Source organism: Doryrhamphus excisus, linkage group LG14, assembly GCF_037039965.1.
Source record: "Doryrhamphus excisus strain RoL-2023G ecotype Guam linkage group LG14, RoL_Dexc_Guam_v1.1, whole genome shotgun sequence".
Classification (NCBI taxonomy): domain Eukaryota; kingdom Metazoa; phylum Chordata; class Actinopteri; order Syngnathiformes; family Syngnathidae; genus Doryrhamphus; species Doryrhamphus excisus.
Genome location: NC_136370.1, coordinates 2,700,049 through 2,721,324, shown reverse-complemented (window position 1 = coordinate 2,721,324; position 21,276 = coordinate 2,700,049). Strand labels below are relative to the sequence as shown.

At 40.0% G+C, this 21,276-nt stretch overlaps 1 protein-coding gene across 3 annotated transcripts; it reads left to right on the top strand.

Annotated features, from left to right (window-relative positions):
• The first annotated feature begins 1,177 nt into the window (after window positions 1-1,177).
• On the top strand, window positions 1,178-21,265 carry loxl3b (lysyl oxidase-like 3b). Of its 3 annotated transcripts, none has more exons than XM_058077531.2 (15): window positions 1,178-1,310; window positions 5,149-5,511; window positions 5,879-6,042; window positions 7,542-7,759; window positions 11,788-11,995; window positions 13,094-13,274; window positions 13,706-13,860; window positions 16,183-16,353; window positions 17,938-18,093; window positions 18,251-18,410; window positions 19,550-19,793; window positions 19,883-19,998; window positions 20,080-20,216; window positions 20,550-20,661; window positions 20,743-21,265. In XM_058077531.2, the coding sequence occupies exons 2-15, from the start codon at window positions 5,157-5,159 to the stop codon at window positions 20,814-20,816; spliced, it is 2,451 nt and encodes an 816-aa protein (XP_057933514.2). In that variant the 5' UTR covers window positions 1,178-1,310; window positions 5,149-5,156; the 3' UTR covers window positions 20,817-21,265. The 3 variants fall into 3 exon arrangements, with proteins under 3 accessions (XP_057933514.2, XP_057933510.2, XP_057933512.2); XM_058077527.2 differs by lacking the exon at window positions 17,938-18,093 and adding an exon at window positions 11,514-11,570; XM_058077529.2 differs by lacking the exon at window positions 17,938-18,093.
• The last annotated feature ends 11 nt before the right edge of the window (window positions 21,266-21,276 follow it).

The window sequence follows — 21,276 nt, the reverse complement described above, 5'->3', positions numbered from 1 at the left end:
CTTTTCCCTGACCTAATAATCCAAAAATGTGAAATTGAATTTTTCCCTTTGTTTATCATTATGGTGTTGATTATTTTTTTAATTAAGATTTCAACTTGTTTAATCTTTTCATTTTCTTTTTTTCTTGTAATATTTTTTAGCTTATTTCCATGACTGAACTTGTTTTCCACAACATAATTCCCCCAAATGTATTTTTTTTGGTTCATTTTGTTTTTTATTCATTTTTTTGTTAATTTTTTGTTTTTGTTTTTTTACAAATTTTTGCTGCTTTTATTTATAATAGTAATATAACTTCCCCCGATCTAATAATCCAAAAATGTGAAATTGAATATTTCCCTTTGTTTATCATTATGGCGTTGATTTTTTTTTTTTAATTATAATTTCAACTTGTTTAATCTTTAATCTTTTCATTTTCTTTTTTTCTTGTAATATTTTTTACCTTATTTCCATGACTGAACTTTTTCCACAACGTAATCCCCCCCCCCAAAGTATTTTTTTGGTTTATTTTGTTTTTAATTTTTTTTGTTCATTTTTCTTTAATAATTCTACTTTATGCGAGACATTTTTTCCTCATAAAATTACAATAGTCTCCTAAAAATTACATTTTTTTTCCTACCTTTTTCTTTTAATATTTTGATTTTATTTTAAAATTGCAAATTTTGCTGCTGGGTTATTTGTTATGTTATATTGTGTTATTAATTAAAATTATTGCATACTAATTGCAAACTAATTAAAATAATATAATATATATATAAATTAAAAAATATTATTAATATATATTATTATGTTATATAGTGCACGTTACCTTCATGAACTTTTATACACTATTACTATGTAGTGCCGATGATTTTAAAGTGGTTATTAAAATATATGTAGGTGTACCTAATGAATTGTCCGATGCCATTGTGTCGTCACTGTGGCTTGCCTGTGAACCGTCACGTGACCAGCATCGGGAACACCTCGCGGACACGCAAGACTGGAAGAAAATGAGTGAAAGTCAGCTTTTCCCTTCCTTTTCCACGTCCGTTATGCAAGCCAGAACGCCATGAAAGAGTCTGTGTGTTTCCCAGGAATTAGACCCAGCCTTCCCCTCCCTGCCTCCCCCCTCCCGGGCTGTACAGCTGGCAATCTGCTCTACAACGCAAGGCGACGAAGAGGAGTCCTCGGCGGACCTCTTGGCAACTTTTATAAAAATCATACGACACCAATTAACTGGAGTTTTTATCTTGCGTGGGACAATCCTCAACTTTTTGGGGGGCCGGAAAGCAAAAGGGAGCCCCCTGTGTGGCGTGGGACCGTTATATGCTAAGGTATGTCACCGAGATGTCACCTTTCACGGAGCTAATCAGGTAGCACTCATTTTAACTCATTTGTACACAATATGCATAGTTTACTGACATTACCCTCATAAACTTATTCATTCATATCATACAGACCACATTAGTATATTATTATATCAACTAATATGACAATGTGGAGCAGCACAGCAACCAAAGTTACGTCTTTACCAAAATAACTCACTTTATGCTACTTTACTATTCATTGTTAATCTAACAAGCAACCAGACCGCATTAGACCCGGTCCAGTTTGAAAACCACAGTTCCTAGACTTCTTAGATGTGGACCAGATTATCATACAAACCCTAAAGGTTCATAAAAACACAGTTTTTGATTTGTGAAACATTTATTCTATTTGTGAAAACGCAATAAAGGCGCATTCCATGTTTTTCAGCATCTAGCCCACATTAGACCAGGTCCACTTCCGAGACCACCGTACCAAGACTTCTCAAATCTGGACCAGATTCATCTAAAAATCTAAAAATTACAGTTTCTGATTTGTGAGAACTTAATTCTGTTCATGTAGACTCAATAATGGCAAATTCAGCATCTAGACCGCGTCAGACCTGGTCCAGTTCTAAAACCACTGTACCAAGACTTCTCAAATCTGGACCCGATTAATCTACAGACCCAGAAGTTTTAAAAAAATCACAGTTTCTGATTTGTGAGAACTTAATTCTGTTCATGTAGACTCAATAATGGCAAATTCAGCATCTGGACCACATCCGACCAGGTCCACTTCCAAGACCACCGTACCAAGACTCCTCAAATCTGGACCCGATAAATCTACAGACCCAAAAGGTTTTTAAAAATCACAGTTTCTGATTTGTGAGAACTTAATTCTGTTCATGTAGACTCAATAATGGCAAATTCAGCATCCAGACCACATCCGACCTGGTCCACTTCCAAGACCACCGTACCAAGACTCCTCAAATCTGGACCCGATTAATCTACAGACCCAAAAGGGTTTTAAAGAATCACAGTTTCTGATTTGTGAGACATTAATTCTGTTCATGTAGACTCAATAATGGCAAATTCAGCATCTAGACCACATCCGACCTGGTTCATTTCCAAGACCACCGTACCAAGACTCCTCAAATCTGGACCCGATAAATCTACAGACCCAAAAGGTTTTTAAAAATCACAGTTTCTGATTTGTGAGAACTTAATTCTGTTGATGTAGAGTCAATAATGACAAATTCAGCATCTGGACCACATCAGACCTGGTCCACTTCCGAAACCACTGTACCAAGACTTCTCAAATCTGGACCCAATTAATCTACAGACCCAGAAGGTTTTAAAAAGTCACAGTTTCTGATTTGTGAGAACTTAATTCTGTTCATGTAGACTCAATAATGGCAAATTCAGCATCTAGACCACATCAGACCTGGTCCACTTCTGAAACCACTTAATTTTTCAAATCTGGACAGCAGACTCTGAAGGTTCACAAAAACATAGTTTCTGATTTGAACATGGGCTACAGTTGTGGCTATAACCTAGCAAAAACTCAACTCAGAATCGCCGATGTCACTTCCTGTCCACACATCCCGAACACATGTACAGCAACACATGTACCGCAAAACACACGAGCACGTCATATTCATGACTCAAATTACTTCTTTTCTCTCGTTACATCTACTAAATGTGCTCATACAAGTGTAAATGTGACTATAGGGGTGCTATTTAGTGTCTAGAGGGCTCTAATGAGGTTCATTTGTAAATGGGTTTTCTATGCCATAATTATGAAAATACCGTATTCCTTACTGTGTATGTGCAAGGCACTGTTTGACTTCTGACTCTTTAAGGGAAGAAGAAGTCTAGGGACATTGGTTTTCAAAGTGGACCAGGTCTAATGTGGTCTAGATGCTGAATTAAAACAGTGAAATGTGCCGTTATTGCATTTTCACAAGTCAGAAACTGCCTTTCAGAGTCTGCAGTTGAATCCAGTCCGGATTTGAGAAGTCTATTTACATTGGTTTTGGAAATAGATCAGGTCTGATGTGGTCTAGATGCTGAAAAAAACAGAAAAATGTGTTTTTATTACATTTTCAGAAATAGAAAAAGCGCTTCACAAATCTATTGATGTACCTGAAATGTTTTCTCGTGAAAAAGTGTCACGGAAAACAAACATTGAGGACAAACAGACACACGGCCCCTTCAGGGACTTTTCCCTTCATTGGTCCTTGGGTGCTGAAACAGAAGCCAACTTTAGTGTTGTCAAGGTAAGTTTCATTTAGGGATACCTTTCAAACATGAAGGCAACATGATGTACATACGTCATCAATAGGAAAACATGATCAAACGCTAAAATATACATTTAGCGCTGTGATTTTCTCACGTTGGGTTCTCATAAATGGGATACTTTATGGACTTTATGCTGTTGTACATCGTTAAAAAGTCACTTTGGTGTATTCACTCACTCCCATGTAGTGCAAATAGTAGTTTAGCGCGTCCTTTCAGTGGGTCTGGTCCATGTTTTGGAGAGCGAGCTTCCAGTCCGGCGGCCTCTGTACAAACACATCACACTGCTGTATTTGTGTGTCTGCGGGAACACACACACACACACACACACACACACACACACACATGCTCTGGAAAAGCTGTGGAAAAAGCAAAGCCGCCTATCTGTCAATGTATCAAGAGCATGTCTATGTGGCATGCGACAACATGTGCATGGAAAAAAGCTTGTGATAGGAATGTTCGATGCCAGGGTGGATGTATTGTTGTACATATCAGATACACACCGACACACTGAAACATGCTGCATTTGTAGTGTGTGTCATGATTACTAAAAATACATATTGCTTATTGCTCTATGGTTCTACCATATCTTACTTATTGTGTGGAAATATGGGCTAATAACTATAAAAGCAATCTTCACTGGCTAAATGTACTCCAAAAAAGGTCAGTAAGGATAATTCATAATGCCGCCTACAGAGAACATACTAACTCCTTATTTCTAAAATCACAAATACTTCAACTTGCTGATATAGTTCATCTTCAAACAGCTAAAATAATGCATAAGGCTAAAAATAGCTTTAATTAGCTAAAAAAATTACCTAAAAATGTCATCCAATACTTCTCTACAAGAGAGGAGAAATATGATCTCAGGGAAGAAGAACATTTGAAACACTTCTATGCTAAGACTACGTTATGCTAGCCATAGCATTTCAGTATGTGGAATCAAACTATGGAATGGATTGAGTAAGGAAATCAAACAATGCACAACGATGAGCCAATTCAAGAAACAATACAAGCAGTTGATGTTTGCTAAATACAAGGATGAAGAGTCTTGAACCAGTCATGATGTGCTATATATATCACTATATTGACACTTACTATGGTACCCATTATGGCATTGGATGCTCAGATCCCCTCCTACTTTGGTACGTGACAAAATGTTAATTTAATTTAATTTAATTTAATTTAATTTAATTTAATTTAATTTAATTTAATTTAATTTAATTTAATTTAATTTAATTTAATTTAATTTAATTTAATTTAAAAAAATCTTAAACTATATTAAGAAAGCAGGAAGTGAACAAATGTAACTGATTGTAAAAGTACCAGATGGAGGGGTAGGATTTAATAAGCTTTGCTTCTTCCTACTCCTTTTGGACATGTGGAACTGGGAACTGATTATGGGATGCACTCAATTGTAATCTGATGCATGTTCAAATGAAATTAAACCATTACCATATAGTATCTGCCAAAGTGTGTACAGCACTCACTTTTGGACAATACTATTATTGGGACGGGGGTGGGTAATAAATGTGAACACCTTCACTGACGTTCCAATGTTCTTCTCCAGGTGAGAGAATGTTGGCATCAAAGCTCAGGCGTGGCTTTGCCCTCCTCCTCCTCCTTTTCTTCGTGTACTCGCCCTGTTGCGTTTCACAGTCAACCCCGCCCACCGTGACCACGCCTGCCAGCAGCGCTCGTCCCTCACCTTGGTCGGCCTCCCCCCAGCCACAAACACAGAGGTTAAAGGTCAGGCTGGCCGGATACCCACGCAAACACAACGAGGGACGCGTGGAGCTTTTCCACCAGGGCGAGTGGGGCACCATCTGCGACGACGACTTCTCCATAACCAACGCCAACGTGCTGTGTCGCCAGCTGGGCTTCGTCGCCGCCACCGCGTGGACTCACAGCGCCAAATATGGCAAGGGGCAAGGTCGGGCCCCTCTGTTACACCATCATGCAAGGATAATGGTTCATAAGAAAGTGGGAAGGAGAACTATTTGTTAGCAAGTACTGAATATTACACAGTAGTAACAGAGCCAATGTTGTAGTAGCATTGCTAGCACTAATATGTACAGCAAGTGTAAGGAGCCATACTGGCATTTAAAGTGCTTGTAGATGTAGATGAAACTAAAAACTTCATCAGGAGGTTGCCTACAGCCACAGCTGAGACCCATTGAATAAAGGAGCTACTTTGGTTCATTGAAGTTTTTTGTATAACAAAGTTGAAAAAATGTATGGTTCATGTTCGTCACTACGGGTTTCCATGGTAACGCTGACTGTGTGTTACTGATCTGCAGGTAAAATCTGGCTGGACAACGTTATATGCAGCGGCGGGGAGAAAAGTATCGACTTGTGTAAGTCTCGCGGCTGGGGCAACAGCGACTGCACTCACGACGAAGACGCTGGAGTCGTGTGCAAAGATGAGAGGATCCCCGGCTTCGTCGACGCCAATGTCATCGAGGTCAGCTGAGGCAAAGTCACTCATGTTGGCGGAAGCGATGGAGTCACCTTCCATGCCTTTCTCCAAAAGAAGCTCGACGGATGGGTCACCGAAAAGGGTGACATGCTAGCCCAGGGGTGTCCAAACTGCGGCCCGCCATCTATTTTTAACTGGCCCATATCTAAGTCTAAATAGGCAAAGCATTCATTGGTGCCTGCCGGGGCGCTGCGATGATGTCAGCCTCCCTCTGGGCTCCTCTGGTACCCTCTGGTGGGCAGAGCCAATATTATAGCGTCATCCATTAATTTTCTATGCCGCTTGTCTTCCGATTACACGCTTTGCTCAAACACAATGCATTATGGGAAAACGGTCAAATAGTATTTACACCAATAGAGTGTTAAGTTGCTGTGTGATGAGTTTAGTGTTCTTTGTAAAATTATAACAGTTATTTTGAGTAATGAGTAGTATTAAGTATATATACAAATCAGTTTTTTGTAATTTAGTGGGTGCAACTTTTTCACCCTCCAAAGTTGAAATCCATGTCCCTACCCACTGAGTGTTATCTTTACCTGTACCTTTTATCTCAACCGAGGGCCTTGGCTTGGAGCTAATTAGCCAAGCTAACCCTTTGCACTGTAGGCTACGTTCCCTCAGTGCCTGGCCAAAGCATTCATTGGTGCCTGCCGGGGCGCTGCGATGATGTCAGCCTCCCTCTGGGCTCCTTTGGCTCCCTCTGGTGGACAGAGGCAACATTGTAGCGCCGTCCATTCATTTTCTATGCCGCTTGTCTTCCGATTACACGCTTTGCTCAAACACAATGCAATATGGGAAAACGGTCAAATAGTATTTACACCAATAGAGTGTTAAGTTGCTGTGTGATGAGTTTAGTGTTCTTTGTAAAATTATAACACAGTTATTTTGAGTACTGAGTAGTATTAAGTATATATACAAATCAGTTTTTTGTAATTTAGTGGGTGCAACTTATTCACCCTCCAAAGTTGAAATCCATGTCCCTACCCACTGAGTGGTATCTTTACCTGTACCTTTTATCTCAACCAAGGGCCTTGGCTTGGAGCTAATTAGCCAAGCTAACCCTTTGCACTGTAGGCTACGTTCCCTCAGTGCCTGGCCAAAGCATTCATTGGTGCCTGCCGGGGCGCTGCGATGATGTCAGCCTCCCTCTGGGCTCCTCTGGCTCCCTCTGGTGGGCAGAGGCAACATTGTAGCGCCATCCATTCATTTTCTATGCCGCTTGTCTTCCGATTACACCTTTTGCTCAAACACAATGCAATATGGAAAAACGGTCAAATAGTATTTACACCAATAGAGTGTTAAGTTGCTGTGTGATGAGTTTAGTGTTCTTTGTAAAATGATAACAGTTATTTTGAGTACTGAGTAGTATTAAGTATATGTACAAATCAGTTTTTTGTAATTTAGTGGGTGCAACTTTTTCACCCTCCAATGTCCATGTCCCTACCCACTGAGTGTTATCTTTACCTGTACCTTTTATCTCAACCGAGGCTCACGTGGATGAGGACAAGCTGGAGGAGGTGCGTCTCCGGCCGGTGCTGGCGGCGGCCAAAAAGAAGCTGCCCATCACGGAGGGCGTGGTGGAGGTGAAGCACAAAGACGGTTGGGCGCAGGTCTGCGACGTGGGCTGGACGGTGAAGAACACCCGCGTTATCTGCGGCATGCTGGGATTCCCTCACGAGAGGAAGGTCAACAAGAACTTCTACAGGTGGGATCACACTCGGGCTGTCATGAGATTCAATACGGGAGCTCCTTCTTATTTCTGCCTTTACAAACATAACGACAATGTCTCTTCGTAAGGTTAGTAAGGACCTCTCCCAAGGCCTCATGATGTGAAACTAGCATGGTTGAACACCAGGATGCTACGTTCTAACTACATTTATAGGTCAGAAAGATGGTTACGTGGTTTGTGTAGCGAAGCAATGGCAACATTCCCTGCAGAATTCCTTCCTTGTTAAAGCATTTTTGTGAGTAGTGTGGGTGTTTTCCGGAACTGTAACGTTCCCGATTCCAATGCAGCTTGTAATTGGGACAAAAAACACATTTTGTCTCAGTCTGGTGGGTTTTTTGGACTGTGCAGAACCAGCAAGGCTTTCCGAGTCATTCATTCTTGCTTCCCAGACTACATTTGAACAGATGTGCTTTGTCACGGAACCCCGATGAGGATGTTTGTCTTTGCTGCTCACATTCCAGCCAAGGAGCTGGGAAAGGAACGCTTTTTATCCGTGCAGACGTCTCACAGTAGCACGAGGAGAATTGTGTGCGTTTTCTCTCAGCTGTGTGTGAAGGGAAAGGTCCCGATCCGAAGGTTTGGATGGACGGTGATCCTCCAGGCCAGGGGTTCCAAAACTCTACCAACTCAGGGACCACTTGAAAATCTAAAAAATGTCCGCGGCCAAGCTTTGTCTGATAAACAGTACATAGACGATGCTGTGTTCTCAGAGCACTAAACATAATAATAATAATAAGGATAATAATAATAATAGTAGTAGTAATTATTATTATTATTATGATTATTATTATTGTAAAATATTTATTTTAATAATAACAATTGTGATTATTATTATATAATATAATAATGATAATATTAAATAATAGTAATATAATAAATATAATTATAATAATCTTATAATATAATAAGCATAATCATAATCATAATAACAATCATAATAGTAATAATAATAATAATTATTATAATAATATTTTACAAACATATTTGTAAAAATTATTATTATTATTATTATTATTAATTAAATAATATTTAATAACAATAATATAATAATAATAATAAATATTATTATTATTATAAATATTTTACAATAAAAATAATTGTAAAAATTATATTTGCAATTATTATTCATTTGCAATATTTATATTAGCAATGTATTATTATTAATAATAATAATACAAAATTTTTATACAAATTTTAAAATTATTTTTATTGTAAAATATTATTATTATAGATATTTTACAATATAATAATAATAATTATTATTATTATTAATATTTTACAAGAAAATAATTTTAGAAATTGTATTAAAATTATTATTATTATTATTATTATTGTTGTTGTTATTATTAATAATTAAATAATAATATTTAATAACAAATAATATAATTATATTTATTATTATAAATATTTTAAAATAAAAATAATTGTAAAAATTATATTTGCAATTATTATTCATTTGCAATATTTATATTTGCAATTTATTATTATTATTACTATTATTATTATCCTTTGTTTTTAAATGTTATTTAACTACAGAACTTGAAGTTTTGACTTACGAGTGTTGCTTTCATTTCCTGCTGCGGTATACGCGTATGCGTGCGCCTCGTGCCGCATTATTGACGACCAGAGGCGTTAAAGCGGACGACCGAGTCAGTCGTGGTGTACTGTACGTATGAGGTGTGTTCAATGTTTGGAATACCACGCTGTAAGAAACTACGCTGGAATAACTGTGTGCATGTGACGGAATGTGTCGCTGTTGCAGACGTCTGAGAAAGCGCGCCGCCGCCGAGAAGGTCTCCAGGTCAAAGGTTATTGTGTTGGCAGGTGCCAGGTACACTGCCGCCGGGGAAGGAGTAGATGTTAACTATTTAGCAGCATGCTCGTCACTTTGGTGGAACCTCTAAAGTTTTCCTATTGGTTTTTTTCACATTTATACATGTTTACACTTTGGAGGTTCCACTGTAGTTGTTGTTTTGGTATGGAATATTCTCAGGACAATGAAAAGATACCAGCCATTGTTCAGGTTGTCTTAGAAGACGTTTGGCTTCTCCTCCTTCTCCTCATCCAAGCAGGCTTCATCAGTTCATGTTCAAAAGACTAGCTAAGCTCACTCTAGTCTGAAGGGCTCGGAAGTACTGATCCTCAAAGGTTCCCAAAGTGGGGTACACGTACTCACATACACGTGAATAAAAATTAAGCAGTCATGATGTGCTATATATATCACTATTGACAGTTACTATGCAACTCATTATGTCATTGGATGCTCATATCACCTTGAACTTCGGTCCGTGACAAAAAATAAAAAAATACAAATACAGATTAATTTTAATTTTAATTTTAATTTTAATTTTAATTTTAATTTTAATTTTAATTTTAATTTTAATTTTAATTTTAATTTTAATTTTAATTTTAATTTTAATTTTAATTTTAATTTTAGTTTTAATTTTAATTTTAATTTTAATTACATTTAAGATTTAAGTAAGTCAAAGTAGTCAAGTAAGTCAAATTTTATTAAAATTAAAAACATTTATTAAAATAAATTAAAATTAAAATTAAAATTAAAATTAAAATTAAAATTAAAATTAAAATTAAAATTAAAATTAAAATTAAAATTAAAATTAAAATTAAAATTAAAATTAAAATTAAAATTAAAATTAAAATTAAAATTAAAATTAAAATTAAAGGAGAAGAAAGCAGAGAGGAGACAAAGAGATGACGACGCCTGCTCACGTGCGAAGCCAAACGTCTTCTACGACACGTTGCTATCCATCCAGCGTCCGTAGATGAGAATATTCCCAGGCAAATATGGAATGTGATTTCTACGACTACTATGGAAGTTGTGAGTAGCGTGTGCCAAGTTAGAATTCCAACACATTTTGGGATGCTGGCCGTCAGGTTTTTGTATGCTATCTTCTTTGTGGAGTTCTTCAACAACAAACGAGTCACTTGACAACAAACAACTTGGTAGAATTTGCCAAATATTCCAAACTTTTTGAAAGCAAGACGTTCAAGAAAAAACTGCATCTATAGGTGAAATTAACTTTTTCCCCACAGTTTTGTTTTTATTTTAATGGCCCGTGGCCCCTGGGCTGCACTTTGGAGACCCTTGGTGTAAGGGATCTTGACACTGGAGTCAATTTAGTTGAATTTACAGCACAAGAACGCCTTTGGTAGACCAAAAAACTCCAACGAAAGCCCAGATGAGTGATGATTCGAGAAGATTCTAGAAGATTTGAGACTTTTGGGGAGACTATGATAAATAAATCCATGACAAGGTTTAATAAGGAACATTATTCCATCCTGCAACATGATTCATTCCTAGGATTAAAGTGCAAATTCTACACAAGTGTGTATTGTAGTGTTGAAGAACTTTTTAGTCAACCAAATCCATGAAAGACTAACTAACAAGTGTTTTTGATCACATTGTTGTTTTTATTTCATGGCATTTGTTGGGTCAACAAACCTGTCTAATTAACTTTACATTTGCATAAGAATAAGGTTGTGGGGAAGATTGTGTCACTTTTCAGCAAATGTGTGAATAATTCCGCCATTTGTCACAGAGCATTAGCCGCGTTAGCTTCACTGAAAACATGGATCAAGTAAACGTCTATCGGTACATTTGTTGAAAGTGACACTTTCCTTTCCCTTTTTGATCTGCTTCCTATTCACTTTAACTGTGACCTTCTTTGGTTGAGCTACGTGTGCAGTCTAACCCGTGTTTACCTTGCAGGCAGACAGCCAAAGCTAAAGCTAACGCTAAGTCTAAACAGAGCAGCCCAGGCCAAAGGTAAAGTGCCAGCTGACCGTGTTGTGGACAAATTGAAGCAGGCTTGGACAATCCCTAAAATGTGCATAAATTAGCATTACAGTGCTAAAATATGCTAAGGGCGGTATTTTGTCTTTTTTCAAACCTCGCTTCAGTTTGATAACGTTTTATCCACAGCTCTAGCTAGCATTCAAAGTGTATCAACAAATAAAGTGTGCTGTGCTTGGATCTCCTGCAGGTTGTTCTTGCAGCGTCAGAAGAACGTCTTCCACATCCACTCCGTGGCATGCACCGGCACCGAGGTGCACCTGGCAGCCTGCCCCCTGGAGTTCAACAGGCCCAACAGCACGTCGTCCTGCGAGGGCGGCTCGCCCGCCGTTGTCAGCTGCATGCCGGGGCCGCTCTTCATGCAGAGCAGCGGCTTGAAGAAGAAGCCCAAAACCTCGGTAAAGTCGCAACACGTCGATTTGGGGCAGTAGCGGTTATACTAGCTATGAGGCACATGGGCAATTACCAGACGGGCGCCCTCTATAGGTGTGGGCATGCCGGGGGACGGGCGCCCTCTATAGGCGTGGGTATGCCGGGGGACGGGCTGTGGGTGGAATAAATTAAATTAAATTCTGGAAGCTCTATAAAGCTTTCTGCTCAGGTTATTATGTGTACCTGCTCTTCAGGAGTCCACAAGTCAATACAACGCGGCAAAAATTTGTATAATTTTAAGCACCTTTTTAAGCAAACAGCAGGGGGCAGAAAAAAAAAAAACAAAAAATTGTTTCCTCTTTCTCAGAAAATAGGTCTATAATTTTTCAGCAGAAAACAAATTTAAATATTCATTATTTAGTTGGTAATAATTTACAAATACGTGATCATGCAGGACTGAAACTGAGCGATACCGATCACGTGGATGAATTATACATTTTTTTATTTTTATCTGATGAGTGCCAGCGGTGCTTTGTAATGGGGGAAAGTCAGGACTATTCCAAGGTGGGGGGAGGGCAAAAAATGGGTAATTTCTAATAAAATAAGTAATTGCAAGATGTCAGGATGTAGTTTGTTGATGCTACAATAATCGTCCATCAAACATCCACCAAATGAAATGAATGCACTGAAGTACCCCTTATTCTATATTTGAATGAAGGCCTTGGAAGTACTGATCCTCGAAGGTTCCCAAAGTGGGGTACGCGTACGGGGTACGTGACGTGACACTATTGACAGTGACTATGGTACTCATTATGTCATTGTCACCTCATACTTCGGTACGTGACAAAAAAATACAAATAAAAATAAAAAACAGATTTAAAAAATTTTATTTTTATTTTTATTTTTATTTTTATTTTTATTTTTATTTTTATTTTTATTTTTATTTTTATTTTTATTTTTATTTTTATTTTTATTTTTATTTTTATTTTTATTTTTATTTTTATTTTTATTTTTATTTGTTTTTATTTTATTTTTTTTTAATTTTTGAATAGTAATGTTTGGTTAAATCCAGTACAACCTAAAATAACACCCCCAAGTCCTTACAACCTGTGTGTGTGTGTCAGAGCAACGTGAGGCTGAAGGGGGGCGCAAGGCTGGGCGAAGGTCGTGTGGAGGTGCTGAAAGGCAACGAGTGGGGTACGGTGTGCGACGACCGCTGGAGCCTGCAGTCGGCCAGCGTGGTGTGCCGGGAACTGGGCTTCGGAAGCGCCAAGGAGGCCATGACGGGGGCACGCATGGGTCAAGGTGGGCTACAAACAAACAAAACACGCACACAGACCCCAACTAGAAGAATTTACACACTTTGAGAGGCGTCATTCCTCTCTTGGTGTCTCCTTTGGAGCTTCTCTAGCTGAGTAAAGTCATGACAATCGGAACGTCTGTGCTCTGGTTTCACCTCAAGATGTCTTAAGATTCTAGCATGGAGCTAACAAAAGTTCATTTGACAGGAAATCTGGCTTGAAGTATCTGCTGCGGTTTGTGTACGTACGTGGACATAATCATTTGGACCACACAGGAGTTTGTGCCTCATAAATGTTACGTTGACATCACACTTCACCGCAGCCACGTGGCCACATCCCTTCCAGGAATATCCCTAAATATTCCCTCACAGAATCTTGCACAACTCCTACTATGTCAAGTATTCATCCACAATTTACCCACTTCGCTGTGTGCAGGAATGGGCCCCATCTACATGAACGAGGTGAAGTGTGTAGGCAACGAGAGGTCCATCTGGAGCTGCCCGTTCAAGAATATCACATCGGAAGACTGTCAGCACACGGAGGACGCTGCCGTGCGCTGCAACATTCCCTACATGGGCCTGGAGAACTCGGTCAGACGTGTCTTTTTGTCGCTTTACGTAGACATGTTGTGTTTTAGTTTACTTTGAGCGTACGTCGGCGCAGCGCAGTCAGAGGAGTCTGCTTCACCTTGTAATGACGTGTGACTCCCCATACATACGTATTCCTATCATTTTTTGTACACTATTAATGATTCGTGAGAATGAGTCATAACTCATTTCACATCGTGAAATGAGCATCGCCTGTACTTATAAGGTGTTGCAGCTCTGATGGTTGACACAGGAAAATGTGTTTTTAAACTAATGCATGAAGATGTCACATGTACAACATCACTACTATGCTGACATCTTCTATAATATCTGCTAACTAACTCCAAGCAACATTAGCCACGTTTACATGAGGAGTTTTTCATGGAGAAGGAATATTCCAATCTCTTCCAATTCATTCATTCATTCATTTTCTACCGCTTTTTCCTCACGAGGGTCGCGGGTGTGTTGCAGCCTATCCCAGCTGTCTTCAGGCGAGAGGCAGGGTCCACCCTGGACTGGTGGCCAGCCAATCACAGGGCACATATAGACAAACAACCATTCACACTCACATTCATACCTATGGACAATTTGGAGTGGCTAATTAACCTAGCATGTTTTTGGAATGTGGGAGGAAACCGGAGTACCCGGAGAAAACCCACGCATGCACGGGGAGAACATGCAAACTCCACACAGAGATGGCCGAGGGTGGGATTGAACTCGGGTCTCCTAGCTGTGAGGTCTAGGTGCCAAATGTGTAAATGTGCAAATATACCAGTGTACAGTGACAGTTATGATGTTGTCAATACCAACAGCACTAAATTCATCACATAGCAACTTAACACCCAAAAGGTGCACCTGATACAAACATGTATCAGGCACACCCTGGACTGGTGACCAGTCAATCACAGGGCACATATAGACAAACAACCATTCACACTCACATTCATACCTATGGACAATTTGGAGTGGCTAATTAACCTAGCATGTTTTTGGAAAGTGGGAGGAAACCGGAGTACCCGGAGAAAACCCACGCATGCACGGGGAGAACATGCAAACTCCACACAGAGATGGCCCAGGGTGGAATTGAACCCTGGTCTTCTAGCTGTGAGGCCTGCACGCTAACCACTTGACCACCGTGCCGCCCCTCTTGTCTACATGCGCCGCTATAATCAACCAGAATAGTCAATGGGGCATGCGCAGTAAAACGTAAACATCAACATCACATGATATCGACTTCCTCAAAATTTTCTTTCACTTATTGGAATAACTCCGTATTGCCAGTTTTCCTTAATCCAGTCTTCAAAAGAAGGTTCCCGTACACTGTGTCGCTCTCGTTCATCACTTTATTCAGGTAACGTTTCGGTCCGTTTGACCTTCATCAGACATATTCAATCACATCTCTGCCCTACACACACATATATATATATATATATACATGTTTTGGGGGGACATGTTTTGATGAGTATCACCTGTCGAAGGACAATCACATTCTGTTAACAGGGTACAGAGTTTCAGATAATATGAAAAAAAAATGTTTACATATAATTTGATTTATACAGGCACAATATATGAACTAATGTATAGATGGGGCAACCATGTCAGTAATTTAAAAACAATTTATGGATTTGTGCAGACCTCACAGCTAGGAGACCAGGGTTCAATTCCACCCTCGGCCATTTCTGTGTGGAGTTTGCATGTTCTCCCCGTGCATGTGTGGGTTTTTTCCGGGTACTCCGGTTTCCTCCCACATTCCAAAAACATGCTAGGTTAATTAGCCACTCCAAATTGTCCATAGGTATGAATGTGAGTGTGAATGGTTGTTTGTCTATATGTGCCCTGTGATTGGCTGGCCACCAGTCCAGGGTGGACCCCGCCTCTCGCATGAAGACAGCTGGGATAGGCTCCAGCACCCCTGCGACCCTCGTGAGGAAAAGCGGTAGAAAATGAATGAATGAATGAATGAATGAGGCCTGTATAAGCATCAGTAAATCCTCAACATCTTTTATAGAGGGGGGGGGCATCCAGTCTTGAAATTAGTTTGTATGAAAAACCAACTTTCCGCAGATTCCGATTGCTCGCCTCCATTTTTAAAACGGAAGAACGTCTGGATCTGCGTGTTATGTCGTAGTTGACACCAGTGATTAATATGCATGCATATTTCTGCTACTACATGAATGATGTAACCAGACAACACGTAGCATGTAGCATGTAGCATGCTTGTCACTACTCCCAAAGGCGGCATGCAGTGTGATACGAATGCCACAGTTTTTATCCCACCTTGCCTTTGTGCGAGACTACGCTCTAACCGCCCGCCCACACACGCAGATCCGCCTCACAGGGGGTCGCACCCGCTACGAGGGCCGCGTGGAGGTGCTTGGCAAGGACGCCAATGGCACCGAAGGCTGGGGGCTGATCTGTGGAGAGACTTGGACCACCAAGGAGGCCATAGTGGCCTGCAGGCAGCTGGGTCTGGGCTACGCCAACCAGGGCGTGCAAGTAGGTCACTAACACTTAGCGTCGTTAACGCTAACATGGATATGCTGACCTCAGCAACAAGATAGTATACTGTCATGTTCACACTCAAACGGGAACCACAAACTAAACTATCTAAACTACACAGACAGCAACCTCATAACTAAAGTAGCATTTTAGCTAGCAAGTTTAGCAACGTAAATCAACAAAACTGCATGTAGATGGTTCGGTCCACCATGCACTGGATGCCGCCAGCATCTTCTGCAGGTCCCAATCGGTGGCCTCGCTGAAGACTACATGGTGTCCAGGACACAGAAGGTGGTCCATCACAGGGAATCCTGACATCAAAAGGCGACTTAGGCTGGTGTAAACAAGCAGGAAATGGGGGGCCGACAGAGCTGTGGGGGTGACTGAGGCAAAAAGCGCTGGTTGGGTCGACGGGCAACAGGGTCGGCAAGGCCAAAGGCAAAGAACAACAACCACGAGTGCAGGATGGAACTTGGAGGACATCAGGAATGGGGCAACAGAACAATGACAGAATGTTCTGGAACATAAGATCACTTGGTCTAATCTCTAGAAAGCAGACTTCCATGGAATCAGGTTTGTAGTCCAGTCTGTTTACTACCAAGTTCAGCTAACCTCCATGTCTGGGGAAAAACCAATCCTGTCGCCAAGAAGACCTCAAACAATGCTGACCATCAGGGACCACCACAAGCCACAGACCAGATTCCCAACCAGGATAACATCAACACAGCTTTGACCAGATATGATCATTGTGTCAGATCCCACCATTCTAAAACTAAGTGCCCTGAGAACAGGGGCGGAAGACCCCAAAAACACCATGACTCCACAAGACATCGTTCATCTGCAAGATGTTCTGCATCTTCTACCGTCTACCTGTTGGTAGACGCAACTTATGTCTTCCAAATTAAGTCCAATTTTAAGACGATTACAAAACAATCATGCTAATGATGCCGTTTACCATGACTCAATCTCTGAGGTGTAACGCAAAAGGAGACCTAAAAAGCCAAAGAAAAATCAAAACAGCCAAGAACTGAGGTCTATTTTGCTTGAAGACTCTTTGAACTGCGAGGTCTTGTACAATATTAGAGGCATATATTTTTTTTAAATTGATGAAAATTAGCGAGGCCTCAGAGGCAGCTGACTCTTTGAAGCTTTTTGCACCACAGCGCCATCTGCTGGATGAGGTGGAACACTTGCTCCCAAATTTAAAACAATGGATTAAACCCAAAAAATAAAAATTTTAATGATACTGACCAGGTGCTATTATGATTTGCATTTGAGTATGACAGTATATTATGAATTCTACATCCAGTAGAATTTTTCTTTGTGCCGTACAAAGAAATACCACATAGACTTCCCAATCCAAGTGGAAGGAACAGCGAGCTGGCCATCGGAGCCAAGTGATGAGCTCATGTTAAAAAAAACCCACACTGAGGTTTTTGGTGGCCAGCGAAGACTAACCAGACCGCCTGACTCACGCGACACATTTTCCACAGCCGGCGCACGACTGAGCGCGCCCAGACAGTTGAGATGCAGGACAGGAAGTCTGTCCCCTCACTGACTCCCAGCAGGGCGTCTCCGCAGATCCGGATAGTGGGCGGCCGCAGCAGTTATGAGGGCCGGGTGGAGGTTCAGGTGGGGTCCAAGTGGGGAACAGTGTGCAGCACTGGATGGACCACAAAGGAGGCCATGGTGGTCTGCAGGCAGCTGGGCCTGGGATACTCCATGCATGCCATCACTGTGAGTAGGAACTGCAATCGGGATTCCAGCTTTGGCCTTGAAAAGAAAAGCAGGAACGTCATATCGACCGTTTCTTAGTCACGCCAAAGGCCAGCTCGCCATTGTTTCCTGTCGTGTTTATTGAGTGGGCTCTGAGCGCCGTGTGTCTCTGTCCAAGGAAACCTGGTACTGGGACAGCAGCAATGTCACCGACATGGTGATGAGCGGCGTCAAGTGCACGGGCGGCGAGATGTCTCTGACGCAGTGTCAGCATCACAAGACGGTCAGCTGTCAGAAAGCCGCCGCCAAGTTCGCCGCAGGAGTCATCTGCTCCGAAAGTGAGTCACGGAAATGTTGCATATCCACCCACCCACCCATCCAATCCACCCACCCACCCACCCATCCATCCATCTATCTTTTATTTATTGTTTTCCTTATTTCTATTTTTTATTGTTTTCCATATTTCTATTTTTTATTGTTTTCCTTATTTCTATTTTTTATTGTTTTCCTTATTTCTATTTTTTATTTTTTTCCCTTATTTCTATTTTTTTCCCTTATTTCTATTTTTTTATTTATTTTTTCCTTATTTCTATTTTTTTTTTCCCTTATTTCTATTTTTTTCCCTTATTTTTATTTATTTATTTATTTTTTTCCTTATTTCTATTTTTTTATTTTTTTTTACCCTTATTTCTATTTTTTTCCCTTATTTCTATTTTTTCCCTTATTTCTATTTTTTTATTTATTTTTTTCCTTATTTCTATTTTTGTATTTTTTGTATTTCTTCCTTATTTCTATTTTTTGTATTTTTTCCTTATTTCTATTTTTTGTATTTTTTCCTTATTTCTATTTTTTCCTTATGTCTATTTTGTATTTTTTGTCCTTATGTCTATTTTTATTTTTTTTCCCATATTTCCATTTTTGTATTTTTTTTCCTTATTTCCATTTTTCATTTTTTTCCTTATTTCTATTTTTTATTTTTATTTCTATTCTTTTTCCTTATTTCTATCTTTTTTGTTTCCTTATTTCTATTTTTTATTTTTTTTCTTGTTTCTATTTTTTATTTTATTTTTTCCCTTATTTCTATTTTTTCCTTATTTCTATTTTTTATTTTTTTCCTTATTTCTATTTTTTATTTTGATTCCCTTATTTCTATTTTCAGTTTTTTTTCGTATTTCTATTTTTATTTTTTTCCTTATTTCTATCTTTTTTGTTTCCTTATTTCTATTTTATGTTTTTTGCCTTATTTCTATTTTTTATTTTATTTTTTTTTTCTTATTTCTATTTTTTATTTTATGTTTTTTTTCTTATTTCTATTTTTTATTTTATGTTTTTTTTCCTTATTTCTATTTTTATTTTATTTTTTTCCCCCTTATTTATAATTATTACTTTCTACAAAATGCACCGTGGAGTTACATTCAAATTTCATTTGTGTCCAATACAATGACAATAAAGGTGATTCTGATTCTCTCCTGTGCAGCCACCTCCGACCTGGTCCTGAACGCCTCCCTGGTCCAGCAGACGGTCTACATCGAGGACCGGCCCCTGCACATGCTCTACTGTGCTGCAGAGGAGGATTGTCTGTCCAAGTCGGCCGCCAAGGCCAACTGGCCCTACGGACACCGCCGCCTGCTCCGCTTCTCCTCTCAGATCCATAACATCGGCCGGGCCGACTTCAAGCCCAAGGCCGGCCGCCACTCGTGGGTGTGGCACGCGTGTCACGGGTAACGTAGAACCAATTTATGTTTGCATGGTGTCTTATTCTGATGCAGAAACCTTTTAATAAATAAAAGCATGTATGTGCATCCCACAGGCACTACCATAGCATGGACATTTTCACACACTACGATCTGCTCAATGCTAACGGAACCAAAGTAGCGGAAGGACACAAGGCCAGTTTCTGTCTGGAGGACACAGATTGCCAAGAAGGTCGATAAAAACATTTGACTCTGATAAATTCTTCCGAAAAGTATGCTCAGCGTTTTACGGTCCACAATATCGTCCGCACAGGAGTTTCCAAACGCTACGAGTGCGCCAACTTTGGCGATCAGGGCATCACGGTGGGCTGCTGGGATTTGTACCGCCACGACATCGACTGCCAGTGGATCGACATCACCGATGTCAAGCCCGGAAACTACATCATGCAGGTGAGGGACTTCAACCACTGGTTCTGTGTACATAGTTAGAACCTTGAAAACCTGTTTTTTTTAACATTATTAGAGCCCTCTAGACATGAAATAACACCCCTATAGCCACCTTTACACTCGTATTATCCAATATAGTAGATATAATAAGAATAAAGAAGCGATTCAAACTTGTACTCATGTATGTAAAGGTGATTGGGTGTTGGGGGAGTTGAGTGGCAAGTGGACAGGAAGTGACGTTTGGGGTTCAGATTTGCGTTTTAGCTAGGCATGGGTTACGACCACAACACTCGCCTGTTTATTAATGATGTCTTTTTTCCCCGTTGGTCTGGTCAGGTGGTCATCAACCCAAATTTCGAGGTGGCCGAGAGCGACTTCACCAACAACGCTATGAAGTGCAACTGCAAATACGACGGCCATCGCATCTGGTTCCACAACTGCCACATTGGTGAGACACCCATCCTGATTGGTCACACCAGGCACAGCGAGCATCCCCGTCTCAACGCTTCTTTCCCTGCTTTTGTTGCAGGAGACGCCTTCAGCGAGGAGGCGGAGAGAAGGTTTGAGAAGTACCCGGGACAGTTGAACAACCAGATTTCTTAATCCTTGAGGGATGTTCCGGTGAACATCTTCCATGTCTTCTGAGTTGTTATACTTGAACATTCAAGTGTTTTTGCCACCAAATGCCAAAAATGGAGATTGACTTCATGGTAGCTTTTAGTCCAGCTTTTAATTTGATTGTGCACTTGCTGAGATTTGTCTCCGTGCAAAGACCTCAGCATCTGGATGAAGGTGCTCCTCGGCTCTGGTGAGAACTTTCTATGTTTGGACCACTCAGTCGAGCCATTATTATGATATCTTATTTTTGTTAATGTATTTATTATGTCAAAGGTGCTCCAGAGATGTTTTGTTAATGATCTCCTGCTGCGGTTTTTGGGGTACAAATTGGACAAAAAGGGTCAAACCAATATACACTAATATAATCATAAATCATAACTGCTGCCCTCAATTAAAGGAGAGGAATAATGATGAGGACATCTGTCCCCGAGTGTCATATGTATTC